Below are 23,725 nucleotides of genomic sequence, written 5' to 3' on the forward strand. Positions count from 1 at the left end.
TACAGCAAGCAGACTTTAATCGAGGGTGTGAAACCAGAGTGGCCCTGCCTCTTCAGTTACTTTAACTTTGTTTTTGTGCTCAAGATGCAGGCAGGAAGGATGCCCGTTATCTAGCGAGGACTCAGAAATCAGTCTCCATCCCCAAGCTGTTTTACATGGACTGGTTCAGATCTCTCTGACTGGTTGGCTTGCAATGTTTTCAAGCAGTTTCCGTCCTTGAGAACAGTCTTCTCACATTCACCTGTTTTGCGGCACTGGGTGTAAGGGAAGGCACCTTGGAATTAAGCTGCCTTTACACTACTAGCTGTTCCCTATGCCTAGAACCCTCTTCCCCAAGTAGCTGCATGGCCAGCTTCCTCACCTCCTTTATCCTTCAAATCTTTACTCAGATATTAACTTCTCAACAAGGCTCTACCACAAACTGCTGCCTCTGCCAACCCCCCAGCAATCCCAATCTCCTTTGCTCTATGTATTTTCATAGCTCTTATCAACGTTTGTCTTTACTTTTTCTACAGTTTGAATATGATATGCCTAGTTATACAACATAATATGTACTGACTGCATCTTAGTATTTATCAGAATGTAAGCTCCGTAAGATCAGGAATTTTGGTCTGTGTTGGTCACTGATATCCCAAGCGCGCAGAAACAGCACTTAAAAGACACTCAATAAATGAGTGTTCAATAAATGAGTGTGTGAATGAAAAGGGAAATCTAAGTTCAGATCCTGCCTTGTCACTTACTAGTCAGCTGTGTGCCTTCAGCAATTTACTTCGTTTCTTCATCTATGAGACTAGGTTCCAAGCACTCACTTTGCTAAATCATGCAGTCAAGTGCCTGGCAGGTTGCTTGGCACAAACAAATAGTTAACAAATGGGCCGGCTACTTGATATCATTACTGCCCCCTCCAACTCTTCACCTTCCATCCGTCATAAGTACCCCTTACTCAGGGGGCACCATTAAGGCAATTCATGCAGCAGAGCCTTCAGAGCTGGGGCTGTGATGAAGGGATGAGGCCATGAGGCCATGAAAAACTCAAAATCTCAGGATTCTCTCTCCTGTGCCAGCTGAGCCGGCTTACGGGCCGCTGGTCTCAGGCTCCCAGCACCCCCACAGCCGAGCAATATAGCAGCAGCAGATCTGGAGCCAATCTTCTGGTCCCGTGAGAAATCTGAGCCCTCCTGTGACCTACTCTACCACCTCTGACACAGCTGATTTTCAAGGCCCTCTGAACACCAGAGATCAAGCCCACAGCAGGAAAAGGGACTCAAACTCACCGTGACCTCACAGATGTGGGGAGAGGACCAGGCCACCACTTGCACAGGAAATTCCTCCTACTGCTTGGCACCTGTGGGATTAAAAGAGGATGTTAGGGAGTAGGTTCCAGTCAGAGGTTAGGGGCCCAGGCTCTGGGGCCAGCCTGGGTTCACGTCCTGCCTCCACCACTCAATAGCTGTGGATTCTTTGGTTTCCTAACGATTCTAAGCTTTAGGAAGCTTAGCTGTAAAATGATGCTAATTACAGTGCCCACTTCGCTGGGTCGCTATGGGGACTGGATGACGTGAGATATGCTTATAAGGTACCTTAGCACATTGCCTGGCACCCAACTATAGTGACGTCATTTGCTCACGCAAAGGCCTTTAAACACCAAAGGAGTTCTATGGGGCCACCTTGCCAGAGGTGGCTTTGGCCATATACCATGGCTGTGAGGTCGGAAGAGCTGAAATATAATCATGCCTTCAAGACTGTTCAAGTCAGCAAGTCAGAGAAATGACCGCTTTCTCTAAAATATGAAACTTTAACTTCTAATCCTAACAGTTTGCCAAACAAAACTGATTCTGCAAATTACAACCTTCAGTGGTAGCCAGAACTCAGTGGTATATATATATATATGTTGAATGGGTATATAACAAGTCAATAAATGCAACTTATTCAAGTGGTCATTCACTCAACAAATGTTTACCAGACATACTGTGTGCCGTGCCTTCTGCTGGAGCCCTGCAATGGGATGGATACAGCCTCTGCTCTCAAAGCTCACAGGTTATGGGGCAGATAAACATGCAAACAATCCCGATGGGATTGGCACAGTATTTCTCCAGAAACATGCTGAGGGTACCATACAAGCCTGGCAGAAGGGCAACTACCTTAGAACGGCAGCTGGAAAAAGCTTCTCGGAGGAACTTCTGGGCTGTCTTGAAAAATGAGTAGAATGCAGTGGGGAGGGAGGAAGAGGCAGAGGCCATGCAGTTCCGTGTCTGCATTTAGTTCTGCTCGGCTGGATCCCACAGCTGGAGGGGGAACTGCAGGGGCCAGACTGTGCACAGCCCTGAATACTAAGGAGCATCACGTGATCCATGTGTACATGGGAACCAGGGGTGGGGGCTTTACCTGCAGGCTGTGAGGGCCCACTGCACAATTTATAAGCAAGGGAGAGCCTATGTTATTTAGTTTTAAAATTATTCATTTCTAAAGATATAAACACGTAGTATACATGCACTAAACATAATGTATAGTGAAAAAATTAAGTCTCCCTCTCTACCCTCCCCCCCAGCCACGCAGCTCACTAACCCAGAGGCGACCCTGCTACCACCTGATTACTTCATTATGTCTTCTAGTAATGGTGGAATCTGAGAATTTACATATTAAAATACTTAAAGTTTCACTACAAACTACTTTTCTATTATTTCTTCTTTATATCACATTTATAGTATAATATTGATTTTGTTTGAAATGGTGTGGAGTCATGTGCAATTGCCTACAAATTACATTCCAATGAAGTAAAGGAGACATTACAAAATGTTAGACATAAAAGGGGTCGTTCAGTCTGAAAGGATTGAAAATTTATGTACTATATACTCCCTACTACTTGCTTTTTTCATTTAACAGTAACACTTAGAGATTTCTACATATGTAACATGGATGTACCATAGTTTATCTAAATACTTACTACTAATAAATATATAAATTATTTCTAATGTTGTGCTGTTAGAAACAATGAATGTGATGAAATCTTCCCACGTACACCTTTGTGCACACATGTAAGTATTTCTCAGAAATAGATACTGAGAAGTAAAACCACTAAATCAAGAGTAGATACATTTTAACTTTTAAAAGGTACTGCCAAATTTCTTTCTAAAAAGGCATACCAACAACTTACACTCCCACCGATAGTGTATAACCATTTCCCCACATCCTTCCCAACACTTGAGTTTTTCAATCTTTTCCTTTTTTTTCCCCTTCTTCCGCTCCCCCCCCCCCACCACCACCACTGCAGTTCAAGCCGTTGCTTCTCAGTCTAGTTGTGTAGGACACAGCTCCCTGGCCCATGCTGGTGTTATGAGCCTTGCGCTCCCCCACGCCCCCACCCAAGGCTGAGGCAGTTGGTCACCGGTCATGGGTTGGCCGCTCACGGCAGCTCTCGCCGGCTGCTGGCCGCTCCCAATGGCTGCCGGCCACTCACGCTGACCACCGGCCGTCATGGTAGCAAACTGCAGCCCGCTGCAGCACACAGCAGCCTGAGGCAGCTCACACCAACCTCCGGCTGCTCACAGCAGCCCAGCTCCAGGGAGAGCTGTTGTTCACAATCTTAGCTGTAGAGGGCACAGCCCACTGGCCCATGTGGGAATCAAACCGGCGTTCTTGGAGTTAGGAGCACAGCGCTCCAACCACCTGAGCCACCGGGTTGGCCCAGTTTTTTTAATATTTGTAAATCTTAGGAGATAAAAAGTGTTTCTCATTTCAAGTTGCATTTCCCTAACACTAGTCGATTTGAGAAAATATCTTTTGAAATGTTTCTTGCCCACTCTATTGCCTCAGTTAATGGGGAATTCATATTTTGTCCATTTTTTCTTTTGGGTTGGAGTTCATATATTCTGACCATAAATTATTTGTTTGTTTAATATACATATATGTTGGAAATTACTTTCTCCTAGGCTGTTGCCTATCTTTTAACTTTGGTCATACAGAATTATAAAATTTAAATACAAATTTATATTTATTTTATTTATGTTTTCCTTTATTGCTTCAATGGTTTTGGTCTCCCCACCTCTAGACATCTTTTTCAGTGGCTGCATAATATTCCATTGTACAGATATACCCTAATTTATGAAATTCTCTCTCACTATTAGAGATTTAGTTTGTTTCATCCTTTCACTAATATAATGCTGTGAAAAATAACTAAGTGTTCAACTTGATATTTCCAACACAGACCTTAGTGCCTAGCAAACTGAGCATAATGTTTCTTGGATGGGGGAGGGGAGAAAAACAGAAAGCTTTTCTACACTTACATTCAAGGTATGTTGAAAAATGTAGCCCAACATCAACCAAATTATTGGGGAATTAGCCCTGCATGTCTGCTTTTCCTTTAGCCCATCTAATCAAGAGCTGACTCTGCTTCTAAAATTTAGGCATGGAAGTAAACCTTCACCTTCCCCCTAAGATCGCCCTTCCAAAGGGTGGGACAACCACTTGAGATAGGCCTTTAAACACATACTTGAGTCTTTCTTATCCTGACTTCAGTTTCAGGGTGCTACTTTGCTTGATTAGTCTTCAGGGTTCACTTTTCAGAAGGTGGTGAATGGGCCTGAGTAGATGAGGCAGAAGGAAGAGAAGCCTCATATCCAGCAGGCTGGGCTGCCACAGGTTTCTGAGACCCGTCTCTATTTCCAGCCGGTGGGGCTTCATATCCCAAAGGTGGGGCTTCAGTTCTAGCTGGTGGGGTTCCATATCCTGCAGGCGAGGCTCCATATCCTGCTGGTGGGGCTCCGTGTCCCACAGGTGGAGATTCATGTCCCTCTGGTGGGGCTGCATATCCCACAGGCGGGGCTCCGTATGCTGCTGGTGGGGCTCCGTATGCTGCTGGTGGGGCTCCGTATCCCGGTGGGGGGGCTCCATATCCTGCAGGTGGAGCTTCAGATCCTGCAGACTGGGCTGCATATCCCACAGGCAGGGCTCCATATCCCACTGGTGGGGCTCCATATCCCACTGGTGGGGCTGCGTATCCCACCGATGGGGCTCCATATCTCATGGGTTGGGACCCATAGACAATAATTGGGTATGCTGAGAAGGAAAGAAAACAATCAGTTACTTATTTTTTAGAGTGGACAAGGAATAAGTGAGAAGGATGAAGAGATAAAAATAATGCTGAAGCAAACTGACACAGGAAGAGAAGCAGTCAGAATAATAGTAAAGCCAGATCCTTTAGCCACCACCATTTGAAGGCTTTATCATTTCCTGTTGTGGAAATTAACATGAAAACAACTCTGTAGGTATATCTCTGTATTACTTATAGTTGTATACAGATAGATACATGTTTTACTTAATAAAGTTTGTTTTGATTATGAAAAAAAAGTAACACATGCTTAATGAGGAATATGTATGTAAAAAATAGAGAAAAGATGACTTTTAAAGTCATCTATAATGCCATCATCAAATACAACTTAATATTTTGCTGTATTTCTTTGTAGAATATCTGTTAATATTTTTACACAATCATGATTACAACTGTATAATTTTTTTTACTTGGCATTATACAAAATTTCTTTATATTATTAATGTATTTCATAAAAGCTGGGCAATATTTTATCATATGGATAGGTGCTACTTAAATCCCCTGTTGAAGGAAAGCATGTTTTTTCCAACTTTCCAATTAACATGGGTTTTATTTACTTCCTTGCCTACATTCCCAAAGTGATTTAACTGGGTCAAGGTAAATGGACAACTGTCAAGTTATTTTGCTGTAATCCATATTTATGTTTAAACCAGCTAGAAAAAATACTTTAAAAGAACTCTCTTAAAGATGCTCAAAAGAACTAAAGGAAAATGTAGAGAAAGTCAAGAAAATGATATGTAAACAAAATAGAAGTATCAATATAGGCAAAAACACTAACAAGAAACCAAAAATAAATTCTGGAGCAGAAAAACGCAATATCTGAAATGAAAAATTCACTAGAGGAATTCAAATTCAGATTTGAGTAGGCAGAAGAAAGAATCAGTGAACTTAAAAGATAGGACAATGGAAATTGTTGAGACTAAAGAACAGAAAGAAAATACATTGAAGAAAAGTGAACAGAGCCTCAAGGACCAGTGAACACCATCAAACAGACCAACATACACATTGTGTGAAAATCCCAGAAGGAGAAAAGGGTGAGAAAGGGGTAGAGAGAATATTTGAAGAAATAATGACTGAAAACTTCCCAAATTTGATAAGATATAAATATAAACATCCAAGAAGCTCAATGAACTCCAAGTAAGATGAACGCAAAGAGATAGATATCAAGACATATTAAAATCACACGGAAAAGCCAAAGACAAAGAGAGAATCTTGAAAGTACCAAGAGAGATGTGAACCATCACATACAAAGGATCCTCAATAAGATAATCAGCAGATTTCTCATCAGAAACTTTGGAGGCCAGAAAGAAACTGTCAAACAAGAATCTTATATCTGGCCAAATTTCTTCAAGAGTAAGAGAAATTAAGACATTCCCAGATAAACAAAAGCTAAGGGAGTTCATTACCACTAGACTTGCCCTGCTTTAAATATTTAAGGGAGTCCTGCAGGATGAAATCAAAAGACACCAAAACAGTAATTTGAAGCCATATGAAAGATCTCAATAAAGATAAATCATTGAGCAATTATAAAAGCTAATATTATTGCTATTCCATTTTGTATTTTCTACATAATTTAAGAGACTAATGCATTTAAAAATTATTAGATTATGTCTGGGGGCGCACAATGTATATGGGCGTAATTTTGTGACATCAACTGAAAATGTATAAAGATGGAACTGTAAAGGTACAGAGTATGTTATTGAAGTTAAGCTGGTAAAAATTCAAATTAATGTTATAACTTTAGTATGGTAAATGTAACCCCCGTGGTAACCACAAAGGAAACGGCTATATAGACAAAAGGAAATGAGAAAAGAATTTAAACTTCTCACTATAAAAATATCAACTAAACACAAAAGAAGACAGTAAAGCAGGCAATGAGGAACAAAATAGCTACAAGGTATACAGAAACCAAATAGCAAATGACAGAAGACCCCCATTACCGTAATTAGTTTAAATGTAAATGGATTATACTCGCCAATCTAAAGACAGAGATATTAGTTCACAGCCTCCTCAGGCGCTTCCTGGTATAATCTGAAACTGGGCCCCTATACACAGAGGGCAGGGAGAGACTGAAGTAAGACGTAGGCCACTCCAGATTGGTAGGTGGCAGTTTTAATAAACAAGGGAACTTATTTATGAGGCTTGTCTTGGGTGGCTGCAAGACAAGCAGATCTCTGTACCTGCCGCCAAATCTTAAAAGTTTTTTTTTATAGGGGTCCTAACTGGATTTAGTCACGTATGTCATTCAGACAGTCACACCACAGTCAAACCCATCTCAGGGTTTTATCCTTGGAGCAGCTTCTTGGAGCAGGGCAGGCAAGTAGAATGCACATTCCAAGGACAAGGGAGGGGATGAGGAGACTCCAAGTGCTCAGGTCCAGCTTTTGGGTCAATTGGTGTTACATCTTCTTGATGACCTCCTCCAAGAAGAGACTGACAGAATGAATAAAAGCTCATGATTCAACTACATGCTGTGTACAAGAGACTTACTTTAGATACAAAGACACAAATAGATTGAAAATGAAAGGACGGAAAAAGAAGATATTCCATGCAAATAGTAACTAAAAGAGAGGAAGAGTAGCTATACTAGGTAGTATCAGACAAAATAAATGTTAAATTTTTAAAAATTACAAGAGACTAAGAAGAAAATTACACATTAATAAAATGTTCAATATAGGAAAAAGATGTAACAATTATAAATATTTACACACCTAATGACAGACCATCAAAATATATGGGGCAAACACTGACAGAAATGAAGGAAGAAATAGATAGTTCTACAATAATAGTTGGAGACTTCAATACCCCACACTCATAATAATGGATAGAAAAACCAGACAGATGATAAAGAAATAGAGGATTTGAAAATATAACAAACCAATTGGATCTAATAGACATATCTAGGACACTCTACCCAACAACAACAGAATATACATTCTTCTCAAGTGCACCTGGGACATCATCCAAAATAGACCATATTTTGGGTTACAAATTAAGTCTCAATAGATTTAAAAAGATAGATGTCACACAAAGTATCTTCTCAGACCACAATGGGGTAAATTTACATTTCAACACCAGAAGCAAAACTGAAAATTCACAAATTTGTGGAAATTAAAACACTCTTGAACAACCAATGGGTCAAAGAAGAAATCACAAAGGAAATTAGAAAATACTTAGAGACTAATGAAAATAAAAACACAACATACCAAAACATATAGGATGAAGTGAAAGTGCTAAAGAGGAAATTTATAGCTATAAATGTGTACATTAAAAAAAAAAAAAACTCAAACAACCAACCAACCTTAACAACTTAAGCAGCTATTTAAAAAAAGAACAAACTAAAGCTAGCAGAAAGAAATAATAAAAATTAGAGCATAGATACATGAACTAGAGAATAGAAAAACAATAGATAAAATCAGTGAAACCAATAGCCTTTCGAAAAAAATCAAAATTGAAAAACTTTTAACTAGCCTGACCAAGTTAAAAGAAAACTCACATTATTAAAATCAGAAATGAAAATGGGGACATTACTACTGATTCTATAGAAATTAAAAGGATTATAATAGAGTACTATGAACAACTGTACATCAACAACTTAAATAACCTAAATGAAATGCACAAATTCCTACAAATACAAAACCTACTAAGACTAAATCATGAAGACAGAAAATCTGAATAGACTTAGTAAGGAGATTGAATCAGTAAGCAAAAATCTCCCAACAAAGAAAAGTCCTGGACCTGATGGTTTCACTGGTGAATTCTACCAAACATTTAAAGAAAAACTAATACCAATTACTCTCAAACTTTTCCAAAAAATTGAAGAGGAGGGAACACTTCCTAACCCTTTCTATTAGCTATTGTGAATAATGCTGCCATGAACATATAGGTGTACAAAGATCTCTTTGATATCCTGCTTTCAATTTTGGGGGGGTATATGCCCAGAAATGGAATTGCTGGGTCATATGGTAATTCTATTTTTAATTTTTTGAGGAACCTCTATACTGTTTCCTACAGAGGCTATACCATTTTATATTCCCGCCAACAGTACACAAGTGTTCCGATTATTCCACATCCTTGCCAATGCTTGCTGTTTTCTGGGTTTTTTGATAATAGCCATTCTAATGGGTGTGAGAAAGAAAAACTTATGTTCACACAAAAACCTGTACACAAATGTTTATAGCAGCCTTATTCATAATAGACAAAAGCTGGAAGCAACCCAGATATCCTTAAATTGTTGAATGGTTAAACAAATTGTTGTTCATCTATACCATGAAATACTACTCAACAATAAAAAAGAACAAATTATTGATACACACAATCTGGATGAATCTCAAGAGAATTATGCTAAGTGAAAAAAGCCTATCCCCAAAACTTATACACTGTATGATTCCGTTTATGTAACATTCTTGAAATGGGAAAATTATAGAAATGAAGAACAGATTAGTGGTTGCCATGGATTAAGGAGGAGGAGGGTGTGGGAAAGAAGTAGGTAGGTGTAACTATCAAAAGGCAACATGAGGCACCCTTGTGGTGATGAAAATGTTCTGTAATTTCTTTGTACCAAGGTCAACATCCTGGCTACAGTATTGACCTGTAATTCTGTACGATGTTACCAGTGGGAGAAACTGGGTAAAAGGTATAAGGGATCTCTCTATATTAGTTCTTAAAACTATATACGAATCTACAACTATCTCAAAATAAAAAGTTTAATTTAAAAACCAAAGTCCCAGCAATAAACAATCCAAAAAGGAAATTAAGAAAACAATTCCACTTACAATAGCATCCAAAAAAATGAGATATCTAGGAATAAATGTAACAAAAAGGAGATAAAAGTCTTATACACTGAAAACTACAAAACATTACCAAAAGAAATCAAGAAAACCTAAATAAATGGAAAGACTTCCTATGTTCATGGATTGGAAATCTCAATATTAACATAGCAATTCTCCCCAAAGTGACCTACAAATTCAATGCAATCTCTATCAAAATTCCAAAGGCCATTATACAGAAATAGAAAAGCTGGTTCTCAAATTCATGTGGCACTGCAAGGGACCATGGACATGCTAAGTGAGATAAGCCAAACACCAAAGGTCATATGCTGTATGATTCCTTTTATGTGACATACGAGCATTCAGAATAGGCGAATCCACAGAGACAAACAGCAGATTACAGGATACCAAGAGACGTTGGGAGGGGACAATGGGGAATTATTACTTAGTGGGGAATTATCACATAGGGGAATCATGGGGTATATTTTATGGGATGATGAAAAATTTTGAAACTAGAGAGAGCTGATGGTTGTACAACCTTGTGAATATACTAAATAGCACTGAATTGTGCATTTTTTAATGGTTGGTTATATGTTATGTGAATTTCAACACAAGAAAATTTTTTTTTATAAAACCTGAGCAACACTTACTTTTAGACTTTGAGTATTAGATTTTAATAACCCTTAAAAATTCGTATACAAGGCCGGCCCAGTGGCTCAGGCGGTTAGAGCTCCACGCTCCTAACTCCAAAGGCTGCCGGTTCGATTCCCACATGGGCCAGTGGGCTCTCAACCACAAGGTTGCCGGTTCAACTCCTCAAGTCCCGCAAGGGATGGTGGGCAGCGCCCCCTGCAACTAAGATTGAACACAACACCTTGAGCTGAGCTGCCACTGAGCTCCCGGATGGCTCAGTTGGTTGGAGTGTGTCCTCTCAACCACAAGGTTGCCGGTTCGACTCCCACAAGGGATGGTGGGCTGTGCCCCCTGCAACTGGACCTGGAGCTGAGCTGCACTCTCCACAACTAAGACTGAAAGGACAACAACTTGAAGCTGAACGGCACCCTCCACAACTAAGATTGAAAGGACAACAACTTGACTTGGAAAAAAAGGCCTGGAAGTACACACTGTTCCCCAATAAAGTCCTGTTCCCCTTCCCCAATAAAATCTTTAAAAAAAAAAAAAATTCGTATACAAAACTAAAAATCAAGGGACAGGTACGTCATGCTCCAAGAAGAACCCAAGAAAGGGCCTGCAGTTTGAGGTCGACTGGCAGCTTATTAGGAGACCCTCTGTGGCCTACCAGTAGGTGGTGGACATTTGACAATCAATGATCTATCACTTCCCAGGAACGTGACTCAGCACAATTATTAAAGGGTACAGGGCATAAAGCCCAGCGCAGGAGTCCTCAGTGAGGTTGAAAGGCATGGTACAAGCTTGATGGCTATGCTTGCATGAAATGGGAAGGGGGAAGTGGGCAAGAGCATACATTTCTGCCCAGGCTCTAAGCAGAAGGTGACTGTTCCCACTAATGGGAGCTGCCCAGGTAGGCTCAACAAACGTATATTATAGTTAAAAGTAAGCCTGAAACCCAAGCCCACTCAGTTGCTGACTTGCCACTGGATCTCAGTCTGGAAACGAACTGATGGACTCAAACATTTTCCAACCCCAAACCTCTGTTGCTTCTCCTGCAGCAGAGTTGGAGACAAGCTAGCAGTGAATAGATCTTTGAGCCCCCGGCATACTTTTCCACGTCCCGGGAAGAACCTCTTTGCCATATCTTACCTGGACAAGGCCTCTCTTGGTTGCACAGCATGCTCCCCTGCCCAGTAATGAAATACAGGGCCGGAGCACCAAGCCAGTAATTGACACTTCTAAGCGGAACTCCTCGGGCAGCTGAGAAGACAAGTTTGGCAAAATAGAGACTCTTTAATTCTTTTAAGTCAGATGCATAGCAGCTATCAACCAAACAATTAACAAGTCATTAACCATCACCTTACATGAGTGCCCAGCAATGTTCCCAGATACAAGATATAAAAATAGACACTGCCCTTATCCTGAATGCTGCGCTTCCTGAGGGCAGCGATTATGGCTTATTTGCCTGTGCTTATTCAGGGTCTAGCATAACACCTATCCTAACAGGTATTTAGAAAAAATGTTCAAGTGAGGAATTCTATCAAGTGGGCAAGATACAGCCATTAAAGACCAATTTAATGGCAGGGTGGCAAAGAAGAAAGCACTTCTGTTTGTCTCTCTCTTTTAAGGACACTGTGATGGCATCTGGGGCCCACCTAGATAATCCAGGGTAATCTCATCTCAAGATCCTTATTAATTACATCTGCAAAGACTCCTTCTACAAATAAGGTAACATGTACAGGTTCTGAAGATTAGGACATGGCTCTGTCTTTGGGAGTCATTATCAGCCTACCACACTAATTTCTGGTCACACGTCATTTGACCAGAAGTAACGTACACCACTTCCAGGCCTGGCCCATGAAAACTGCCCTGGAAAATGTACTCTTCCCTTCTCTGCTGGCTATCCAGAGAGGCCCCAGAAGCCGTGTGTTAAAGATGGCAGAGACTCTATTACCCTGGGTCCCTGAAGGACTATGTGGAACAGAGTCCCCTTTTACACTGCTGATTGGCCTTTATGTAAGCAGTAATATCTATTGTCTTAAACCATTAATAATTTAGAGTTTATCTGATTCAACAAGCATTATTTAACTAATTCACTATAAATCTAAAGTTGTGTTCCTTACCCGTTACTCTCCTTTTCAATATCCTATTAGTGTGTCTTCCCAGAAGAAGTAATTATTTTATTCATTTATATATTAGCTTATTTTTTATATGACTCTCACTAAATTTAGTTTAACAAAGGCAGAGACCCTGTCTGTCTTGTTCACTGCTCTGTTTCCAATGGTCTCACCTAGTGTTTGGCACACAATAAGTATTCAACATGTATTTGTTAAAAACATAACTCAAAGAGCCCTGATGAATCAACTCTGCAGAGGGGAAGGGAATCTGTCCTGATCAAAGAATCAGATCACGAAGCCTGATGGGTAGTTAATTCAAAGGCACAGGGAAGCCCATCTCACAAGCCCTGACTCTTGCTGGTGGGGCAGGGGTACGTTCCCATACCAAAGCCAAGACTCAGAGCAGTTCCAGACATTGGGCCAAGTTCATATAAGTTGCCTAAATCTTTTTCAAGGGACTATGAAACTGCTGGGACTCTGAACCTAGCTTTGCGGGCCAAGAAGCAGACCCTAACAAGAGCACAAAGAGGATCCCCTAAAGTTGCCTAATCCTTAGTCCATAATCCTAAAAATAAACCTCCCTTAGTACTGTGAGGCCAAAAATGAGTGAAGTCAAGACCCAGTACGCGATTGTCCTGAGTTCCCAGACATCCACAGCAAAGAGGAACTGAACTTGCAAGCGTCCGCTGACCTGGATTCCCCATAGCTGTACGCCCTCTGTCTGCCAACACACCCTATTATCCAATGTCAGGCTTCCAGATCTCTCTGCCCTCTGGACTATAAAGAGCTGTAGGTTGTGTACAGCTTGTGAACTCCTTGACCTTTCTATCTTTGAACTACATTATTAAAGGTAACTGTAAAAAATTTTCTTACTCCTCAGCTTCCTATAATATAGCTCTTGGACCACCTTTCTTCTCCAATGTTTCACTGAAATCTCTTGCTAAGACCACCAACAAACTCAAATTTCCACATGTGATGCACATTTTTCAGTCTCACCCATTTCTCTGCAGCAGCTGCCGCAGATAAGCACCCAGTTGCTTGACACTTTCTCCTCCCTTAACTTCCAGGATAGTAAACGCCCTTGCTTCTGCCCCTCCCCCTCGGTCAGCCCCTTCTCAGTTTGCAGTGCAGGTCACTCCTCCCTGCCCACGCCTGTTGAAGCCCTTTGGAAACTACCCTTAATTCACTGAATGAGCCTATCAGTCATGGCTCCAGAGATGACTTGTGGCTGAAAATTTCCAAATCAATCTCTAGATACAGTTCATCTCTGGAGCTCTGAGTTGTATGCCCACTGGCCTCTAGCATTCTTCACACCTACACAGGGATTAAGAGTGTGAGCTCAAAAGGACACAGTACCCCTTATATAGTATTCCTGCCAAAATATAATCGGAATGTAACCTGAATATAATCATGAGGAAACAGACAAACCCAAATTAATGGACATTCTACAAAACTATGAGCCTGTATTCTTTTCAAAATGTCAATGTCATGAAAGACAAAGAAAATCTGAGTCCAGATTAAAGGAGCCAAAGAGACGGAACAACTAAAGTCAATGTGTGATCCAGGATTACCTGGGTTGTGGGGGGAAAAGTGCTATTGGAATTAGAAATAGTAATGGACCAATCATTTGGATTTGAATATAAACTATATATTAAATAATAGCATTGTTTCAATGTTAAACTTTCTGAATTTGATAAATACATTGAAGTTAGACAAGAGAATGCCGTTGTTCTTAGGCGATAACATTTGAATATTTAGGAATGAAGGAAATGATTTTTGTGACTTGCTCTGAAATACGTCAATAAAAACAAAAGCATAATAATAATAATAATAATAATAATAATAATATAATGTGGGGAAATGTTAATAATGGGGGAATCTAGATGAATGGTCCATGGGAGTTCATTGTAATATTCTTGCAACTTTTCTATATATTTGATTTCTTTTTTCACAATAAAATGTTTAAAAAGAGAAAGAGTAGGTTTAGGTTCAAATTCCAGCTCCATCGCTTGCTAACTGTACAGCCTTGGGAAATTATGTAACCACTGCTGACTCAGTTTCCCCAGCTATAAGTTGGGGATAATGATAATACCTACATCATAAGGTTTCTATGAAGATTAAATAAATTGACACGTGTAAAGGGCTTGGAATATTCTAGTGTGTGGTAAGCATTCAATAAATGTTAGCTAGTATTATCATGTCTAAAACTGAACTCATTATTTCCTCTCCAAGTTAGACTTTCTCCTACAATCTTACCCACGGTTTACAGCATCATGATCCAGTCAGTCTTCTAAGCTTAGAATCTACACTCCATCGTTTTGTGCGTCCCAGCACTCTGTCCATGCTTCTGTTACAGCACATGCCATAAGTCAGGATAACATATTTGCATCTGTCTGTCTCTTTATTAGATTGTGTTTGTCTCAACTACACTGTAGTTGAGGTAGAAGGCAAGGGAGAAGGGAAAAGCACTCCGGACAGAGCAAATAGCATGAAGGCTCAGAGGAGACAACAAGGCACAAAGAAGTCCAACTGGGTTGTAGTACAGAAAGCAGGAGAGTCAAGGACACGAAATGAGGCTACATTGAATAAAAATATATCACAAAATTGTTTGCATTCAAAGTTTGAAAGGACTCTTTGGTACATTCATTAGAGCAGTGCTGAAAGGCTGACAGTACCTCTTTCCTCCTCTCACGGAAGATGAACATTAAACCTAAGAGAAGCAAAGGCAAAGCCAGAGAAAGATGACAAAAAGCATGCCAGGGGAAGGAGAGCAAGGCAACTGGGGCTCCCTGACCTGAAAAAGAGCCTCCTCAGTGACATATGAGACCAGCATGTACACGGACAAAAGACTGTCAGGCACAACGAGTCACTCAGGTGTCTGATTGTCAGCTCCCACTAGCCTGCACGCCTACAGGACAGGGAGGGACTGCATAGCCTTTGTGTTCCCAGCATGTAGTATGGTACGTGGCACATAGTGGGTAGGCTCAGGAAATGGCTGCCGAATACATGTGCAACTACCAACTGCCTGACCACAGAGGCCAGAAAATCCTGACTGGGTAGCAGTCCGACTTCAATTCCACAAGCCTCAAAATCCCCAAGTGCTTAATATCTTTATCATTAGCGCTCACCAGCAGAGGCAGCATGCATCATCAACTGGGCAAATTTGACGGCACCTCCTTTTCTGAAGGCTAATTTAAAAGTAGCCTGTCCTTCCCAGCCACCTGAGGATAGAAACGACACACACTAAGAGGCTGGCACAGCTGGTACCAGAAGGACCACCACACACGCTGAGAGAAGCGCTGCCCAAGGAAGCAGGGCAGCTTTTGTTTGGATCCCAACCTGAGCCAAATCTGAATCTTAAACCTTCTGGACGCTATTGAGAAAAAAAAATACACTTCTGAGGGTAAACACTTACCATCTGGAGCTGCCTGGATGTTTCCTTTAATGTAGTTGGGGGAAAAGACTGGTTGTTCAATGGTACAGTTACTCATCAGATCAAATGGCATCATAAAAGAAAACATGGGATCACTGACTGAGTGTGAAGTCACGAAGATTACCTAAGAGAGGAAAGAAACTTTGGAAAAGGAATGCAATCTGTCCATGGATTGAGACATATAACAGCAATTCTAAGGTCCAGGTTGCTTTGGCATCCTGGCCTCATTTGAGAACCACCACCCATTTTCTTCCATTGTTCTTCGACAGGGAAACTCTCAAAGTGCAAATGTTTTAAAACACTTTGAAACTCAATGGTTAACCTCTCTCCATTTTAAGAATAACTAATGTAGATTTAATCAAAGTAGAAGTAGAAATAGAAATTACCCTTTGTGAAGTGAGAAACAACGTTCCCCTCTTCGTACCCCTGAAGAAATTGGATCCCTCTGGTTGCTGAAGGAAGGAGAGCTCCACATCCTGACACTGCTTCAAGACACTGCAGAAAAGGGCAGACAGCACATATTCAAGAAGTTCCATCAAGTGACAAACATAAAGCTCTTAGCACAGTTCCTAACCCAGAGCTAACACTCAATGTTAGCTGCTGCTGCTACTGCCACTTTGATGGAAATAGAAAGGAATTTAAATGCTCTTATTTGCTGACAATTCACACTTATTCTTCTCCCTCTTTATTTTTGGATTCTTTTTCTTATCAAACCTACTTCTATTCTTAACGTTTACTCATTAATTCTTATACTTTTTGTGCAGTAACTATAATATCAAGCACTGTGCTAATGGAAATGTCTCTTTGACTCTGATAAAGAAGGTAAGGCATGCAGAGTGCTCTGGAATCCTCTGACATGTCACTCTGGCTGCCGTGTTCTCCCCACAGTCTTAACCTGAAAAACTTGGACTCATTCTACTCGCACTCATAGAATCCTACTGTATTTCTCCTTTTTCCTTAGTGATTACAATTCATTTGTTCAATGTCTTCCCTAATAATTACTAAGGACAATGCCTGCCTTCTTTGCCACTGCAGCCCTAGCAATGGTGGGTGTGACTAATAGCTACTGAAAGGATGAGCAAAGGGAAACATGAATACAGGTAATCATGCAAGCAGTCCATGCCATGCCTTACACAAACGGCACAAAAATGTTGTGGCAATTAATTGGAAGAGATTAGTTTCGGTTGAAGTAATTAGGAATGACTTTATAGGGACATTGACATTTGAATTGATTCTTAAGAGATTACTAGTGTTTTGGTAGGTGGAGGTGAAGGTAGGGGACGATCCTGATGGGGACCAAACAGCATACTGGAGATGCAGGAGCGGCATTAGTAGAGGTAGGCAGTAGAGAGCAAACTACATAGTTGGGAGCAGTCCACCTGTGTGGATTAATCAAAACAGCGTGCAAGTGAGGTTGGGAGGAAGCTATAAAGCCATGCTGGGACTAGAGCTTTGAGATAGCATTTGATAGGCGAGGAGGAACTGGGAGCTGCAGCTGTCTCAGCAGGGTAGTCACATGATCAAGGACGTGGTGGTACATCAGAGGGGCCAGCTTAAGCGTTCTGAAAATAGTCCTGATGGGAGGTAATAAGAAGTGGAACTAGGGTGGCGGTAGTGGATACAAAACGCTTTTTAAAAGACTGAAAATATAGGATATCAGCAAAAATCACGGAATAGGGACCTTCACGTCAGTCAGAACTCTAGAATCTAATCAAAAGCGTACAGCAAGTAGATAAATGTTTAATCAAGAAAAAAAACTACAGACCACTGTCCCTGAAAAATCCTGATGCAAAAAACCTCAACCAAATACTCGTAAACGGAATATAGCACATTCAAGGATTACACACCACAACCAAGTGGGATTTATTCCTGGAATGCAAGGATGGGTTAACATATGAAAATCAATCAATGTAATAAAAATAGAACTGCATTGTGATTCAGCAATCCCACTTCTTGGTATATATCCAAAGGAAATGAAAATAGGATATTGAAGAGATATCTGCACTCCTATGTTCTTTGCAGCCTTACAAGAGCCAAGATATAGAAACAACCTAAGTGTCTATCAACAAATGAATGGATAAAAAAAATGGAATATTGTTCAGTCATGAGAAAGAGGAAATCCTGTCATATGCTACAACATGGATGAAACTTGAGAACATAATGCTAAGTGAAACAATCCAGAAAGAGAAGGACAAATACTGTATGATCTTACTTACAAGTTGAACCTAAAAAAAAAAAAAAGGAAAGAAAAAGTCAAACGCATAGTAGAACAATAATTACCAGGGGCTCGGGTGGTGGGGGAGATGGGCAGATGTTGGTCAAAGGGTACAAATTTGTAGTTATGTAGGATAAATGAGTCTAGAGCGCTAATTAACAGGCATGACTATACTTACTAACTAATACTGTGCTGAACACTGGAAATATGCTAAGAGAACAGATTTCAGGTGTGCTTATCACATAAAAAAAATGGTAACTATGTATGGAGATATGTCAATAGGCTTGATTATAGTAACCATTTCACTATGTATATGTATGTTAAATCATTATGTTGCACACCTTAAATATATACAATTTTTATTTTTCAAAACTGGCAAAGATGATACATTTTCTGTTACCTGTTTTTTTACTACACCAAAAAATGAACTTAGTAAAAATGGAGAAAATTTATGAACCGAGAAAATCTGCCAAAGACTTATAAATAGCCAATAACCATATGAAAAAAACAAGTGCGCTAGCAATAAAAATTTTTTAAAGATTCCATTATTCATATATCAAAACTGGCAGAAATAGCAAAGATTAACAGGTATTGAAAACAGTGTGGTGAAATGGGCACTCAGAGCATTGAGAGGAAAGTAAATTGATATCCTTCTGTAGGGTGATTTTGAAAAAAAAACATGTTTCTATTTCCATATTAATATTTTTGAGAAGAATTTTTATATTTAAAAAATATATTTTAAATCATTTTATAAAAGTCTATGTCCTCTGAGCCCACAATTCCACTTTCAGGAATATATCACAAAGAAACATTTTGACAGGTAGGCAAAGATAAGTTTTCAAAAATGTTCACTGAAGCAATATTTATAGCAATGACAAATTAAAACTAGACTATCCCCGATAGAGGCTTTATGCACACTAGAATACCAGCCATTGAAAGTAATGATGTAGATATTGATACTGGAAAGCATCCTCAACATATTGGTAAATGAGGAAAGCAAGTTACAAAGTAGTTGGGGGCGGGGGAACGGAAATGCATATTTTTCCATAGGGGAAAGTGAAGAAGGATACATAACAAAATGTAAACAACACTGGATGTCAGAATTTAGGGTAATTTAATTTTTCCCCTAAATTTTCTACAATAAATACATATGTTATTATATGCACAAATTTTAGAAATATGGGGGCGGGGAAACCTCAGTGTCTTCCCTTTTTACCAATAGAGTCTGACCCATATATTTCTTACTTCTCAGCTGTGATGGAAAACACAGCTCCACAAAACACTGCCAAGCTGGGATGAACTTCTCGAGTGTGTATTGTGAACAGGGAGAAATCAAAACATAACCGACTTTCTCCCTCTCAAGGTATTTCTTTAAAGTAGTTTCTATCCAGGAAGCCAGAGCACTGACGGGGCCTTCTTTGATGAGCAGAAAGCAGAGAAGCGGTCCTTTTCCTTTCTGAGGGACAGCGGCAGTAGAGGAGTTAAAGCACAAGTACCTAAATCAAAACCAAACCAAAGTTCTCTCACATGCACTAGTCACGTATGTGGGGCACATTACTTTTCCTTGTTTCTGTTTCCCACCTGTGAAATGAAGGACATACTACTGATCTTCATTGTGGATAGAGCCGTTTTAAGTACATGAGGTCTGACAATTAAGTGCACGAACTCATCCTAGAAAAAGTGCCACACACCTCACTGCTGAATATCACTACGGTCACCTTCGAAGTGCTCCCCTTGGGAAGCTATGTGCCGACACCAGCACCTAGTCCACCCTTCAAAGCAATTTTGGAACTTTTTCTGGAATGGCCATCAGAGCTGTCCTCCTATTACACTTGATGTCCTGAATGTCATCAATGTGTCTTCCTTTCAATATTTCCTTTATGTTCAGATAAAGAAAGAAGTCAGTGGGGCCAGATCAGGTGAGTAGGGAGGGTGCTCCAATACAGTTATTTGTTTACTGGCTAAAAACTCCCTCACGGACAGTGCCGTGTGAGCTGGTGCATTATCGTGACGCAAGAGCTGTGAATTGTTGGCAAAAAGTTCAGGTCATTTTCGTCTAACTTTTTCATGCAGCCTTTTCAGCAAGTCCAAATAGTAAACTTGATTAACTGTCTGTCCAGTTTTTACAAATTCATAATGAATAATCCCTCTGATATCAAAAAAAGATTAGCAACATCGTTGCAACAAGTTCGCAAACTTAATTGTTTGACCTCATAAAACTCTCAGAACAGTGCTTGGCTATGATTAAGTATTCAAGAGCACAGAAGGGATCCCATAAAGATAATTCAAAAGACCATAAAATCAGTTATAATTTTTTAAAAACATGCTTCATCCCCTGCCTCCAACACACACACAGAAAAGCAGAGGGCCGTAGCCTCACCGGTAGGCTGAGTGAGAAGACACCCAAACGCCAGATTTCATGGCAGAGTCACAGGCACACAGGGCAAAGCGCCAGAGTGAGCTGAGACGTCGCGGTGAGAGCGAGCAATCACCTGCTGCTACAAAACTGAAGGAGGCAGCAGAGGTCCTCCGGGAGCAAGGGAGGACCTGCAGCCTTGGCGGCCCCTATAAATCTGTCAAGAAAATAGTCGGGGGAAGGAAGCATAGAAGAAAGATCTTGACATCAGCATTTGGTGCTGTCTTAATGGATCTTCCCGACAAACGCATTCAACACAACCCAGGTGCGCTCAGCGTTGGGTTTCAGGGCCGCACTGCCAGGTGAGCTCAAAGGAAAACGAGGGCAAGGAGCAGAGAGGAGCACAATCCTGGGGAGCTCGGCGGGGAGACCGAGCAGGACCCCGTGGGAAACCGGGTGCCGGGGAACTAACTCAAGGGGACCGCCGTGTGGAGTCAAGGCACGAGGTGGAGAGGTGAAACCGACCCTTCGGACTGAGCCTGCGGGCAGCGAGAGGACGCGGCGCGCGGCGGGCACACCAGGCTCCGCGCAAAGCGCCCAGGGAGGCCAAGGGAGCGTCATTGCTCCCAGGCGTCTCTTCTTCTGGTCCCGATATTTTCCACGAAGTAAGAACAGTCATCGCCCTGGCTTAGGGCCAAGAAAGGCGTCTCTGGGGAGATCTGAGTGCGACGAGAGGCCCTCCACATTCAGGACCGTCCCAGAGTGATCCACACTCAGGCCGCTTCCGCCCCCCATGTCCGGGACCCTGTTCCTGGGAGCAGGGGAACGGACCGTGACACCGCTGGCACCCTACAAAGGTCGCACGCCACCGGCAGGGGCGGCGCAGCTCCCACGGCGGCAGGGGCGCTCTCACCGGTCCTCCAAGGGGACACGCGCCCCTCTCCGAGCGCTCCCACCACCTTCCTCACACACCCGGGGAGGGGCTCCTACGCCTCACACACACGAGGCGCCACTTCCACAGCCGGGAACACCGCGAGGCGGCGCGCGCCCTAACGTGGGGGCGGAGCTAAGCGTGACGCGCCGGAAAAGGTGGGAAAGCCCTTGATTCGCTGAGAGTTAGCGAGTCGCCAGATCTACGCGGTCTGTCTGTCTCCTCCCTCCTCTACCGGCACCCCGGGTTCCCCTCAGGCACCTTTCACCATAAGGGATGACGGCCCCGTGGCGGTTCTCCGTGTGGCTCTGGTTCACCGCCATCCTATTCCGCTCCCTCCTGCCGCCCCTCAGATGGGAAGGGGCGGAGCCTGCGCCAAGCCGCGGGGCGGGGCTCTGAAGCGGGGGGCGGAGATTATGGCGCAAGGACGAGGGAGTGGGAGAGGCGGCTGGTCACGTGAGGGGCAGTGGTCAGAGTACCATGCGGAGTCAGGGTTGATACAGCCCCTGATGGGGAAGCGGGTGGGCCCAGGGTGTAGACTCCGCGCCCAGGGCTCGGAGAGGGTGGGTGATCGGGGAGTAGCCTCCTCAACCTCCACCTGTCCGCTTGGCCCCTGCATCCTCGCTCTGCTTGGCTGCCCCGCTACCCGCGGGTATGGATTTGAATTTGTCCTGTCAGGAATCAAGTTAAAAGTAGTAGTTTCCCGTGCCCTCCCTAGCTCGTGTCAGGAAGCTGCTGCCCTTTGCAGAAAGCGTCCAGAATGATTCCTCTTTTCTCCTAAGGCGAGAACTTTTTTCCACGAGAGAAAGTCTGGAATCAGAGCTGGATTCTTATGAGGTAGCATCCAGCACAGGGTGAGTGAGCTGGGTCAGGAAGTCAAAGGAGAGAGTCCGCGCCAGGTCCACGGTGGAGAGAGCCTGTGTCATCCATCACACCTGCCCTGCCACTTCCAAAGGGTGACTGTGAGGATCGGCTATATTATACTGGAATTGCTTTGAAGACTAAAATGTTGTACATATTCCTATTTCCTTTAAACTTCACGAGTAGCCCCAGAGGGCTTCAAGCAAAGAGATGTTAACATCTTCTGGACTACTGTATGTCATCAAACTTAAGATGCTGTCAGTTATAAGGTGCACCATTTTGAAATGTACCACTAAGAAAAAAATTTGCAAAATAAACTGACATGTCGTCAGTTGTAAGTGTCTCCTGATTTCAGAAAAAAATGTTTAAGTACAAGACTATTAGAACAAATGAAGTCCAATAGGAATGGACTGAAACAGTAGAACAAGCACTGAGACCTTGTACCCATCTTGCGTTGGTACCTAAGTGTGCAACTTCAGGAAGTCAGTTATGCTCTCTGGTCTTCAGTTTCCATATGTGTGTGAAAGCATTGGACTAGAAAGAACTCTTAGGTTTCTCTTAGCTGTGCTGTTTTAAGTTTACAAAACTGCTCTGTCCCTCAAATCTCACTTCTCTCCACCCAGGTGTGGTGTTGCACTCTAGTCCAGCCCTCATCATTTTACTTGAATGACTCCAAGAGCCTCCTGATTTGTTTTCCTCCAGTTTTGACCCCTCACCGTTCATCTGTACCTTGCACTCACCCTACGGCACGTTGAGGCCCAAAACGCATATTGCATATGTACTCATCACATTCAAAGTCAGAGAAATAATATGCAGGTGAGAGTTATTTGCTGGCTACAGAAGAGAGTAGCAACCTCAAAGAGAGGAAGGATTGGTTTAAAGTCAGAAAAGATAAGAGAAAAACTAGTGCTTTAAGTTTAAATTATTAACTCAAATTAGTCACCATAAAATAGGCAGGTCTCTAGGCGAGATGGGTTCATTCTTTTGATAGACTTGGTTTTTATGCCTTCAGGAGAAAGGAGGGAAAAAGCTAGGAAATTAGTTGAATGAAAATAAACATTGTTTTCATTGATGGAGTCAGGCTATGCAGAACACAGCACATCTCAAGATCAAGTGTGATACCGTGTTTTCCCAAAAATAAGACCTAACCGGACCATCAACTCTATGTGCCCTTTGGAACAAAAATATAAGACCTGGTCTTATATGATATTACATATCATATAAGACCAAGACCCGGTATTACTATATTATATTATATTATATTATATTATATTATATTATACCCGGTGTCATGCAGGGTGTC

The 23,725-nt window shown here is 41.8% G+C and overlaps 1 protein-coding gene across 2 annotated transcripts; it reads right to left on the bottom strand.

Moving 5' to 3' along the window:
- On the bottom strand, window positions 1–22,698 carry WBP2NL (WBP2 N-terminal like). 2 transcript variants are annotated; one of them, XM_088796204.1, is made up of 8 exons: window positions 21,823–22,698; window positions 16,446–16,554; window positions 16,042–16,183; window positions 15,755–15,847; window positions 11,659–11,769; window positions 4,490–5,055; window positions 1,275–1,345; window positions 1–254 (listed from the first exon to the last, which is right to left on the bottom strand). In XM_088796204.1, the coding sequence occupies exons 1-6, from the start codon at window positions 21,882–21,884 to the stop codon at window positions 4,553–4,555; spliced, it is 1,020 nt and encodes a 339-aa protein (XP_088652330.1). In that variant the 5' UTR covers window positions 21,885–22,698; the 3' UTR covers window positions 1–254; window positions 1,275–1,345; window positions 4,490–4,552. The 2 variants fall into 2 exon arrangements, with proteins under 2 accessions (XP_088652330.1, XP_088652329.1); XM_088796203.1 differs by having other exon boundaries at window positions 1–1,345.
- Between the last annotated feature and the right edge of the window lie 1,027 nt (window positions 22,699–23,725).

Source organism: Rhinolophus sinicus, chromosome 1 (assembly GCF_057876585.1).
Source record: "Rhinolophus sinicus isolate RSI-liver-muscle chromosome 1, RSI-T2T, whole genome shotgun sequence".
Lineage (NCBI taxonomy): Eukaryota > Metazoa > Chordata > Mammalia > Chiroptera > Rhinolophidae > Rhinolophus > Rhinolophus sinicus.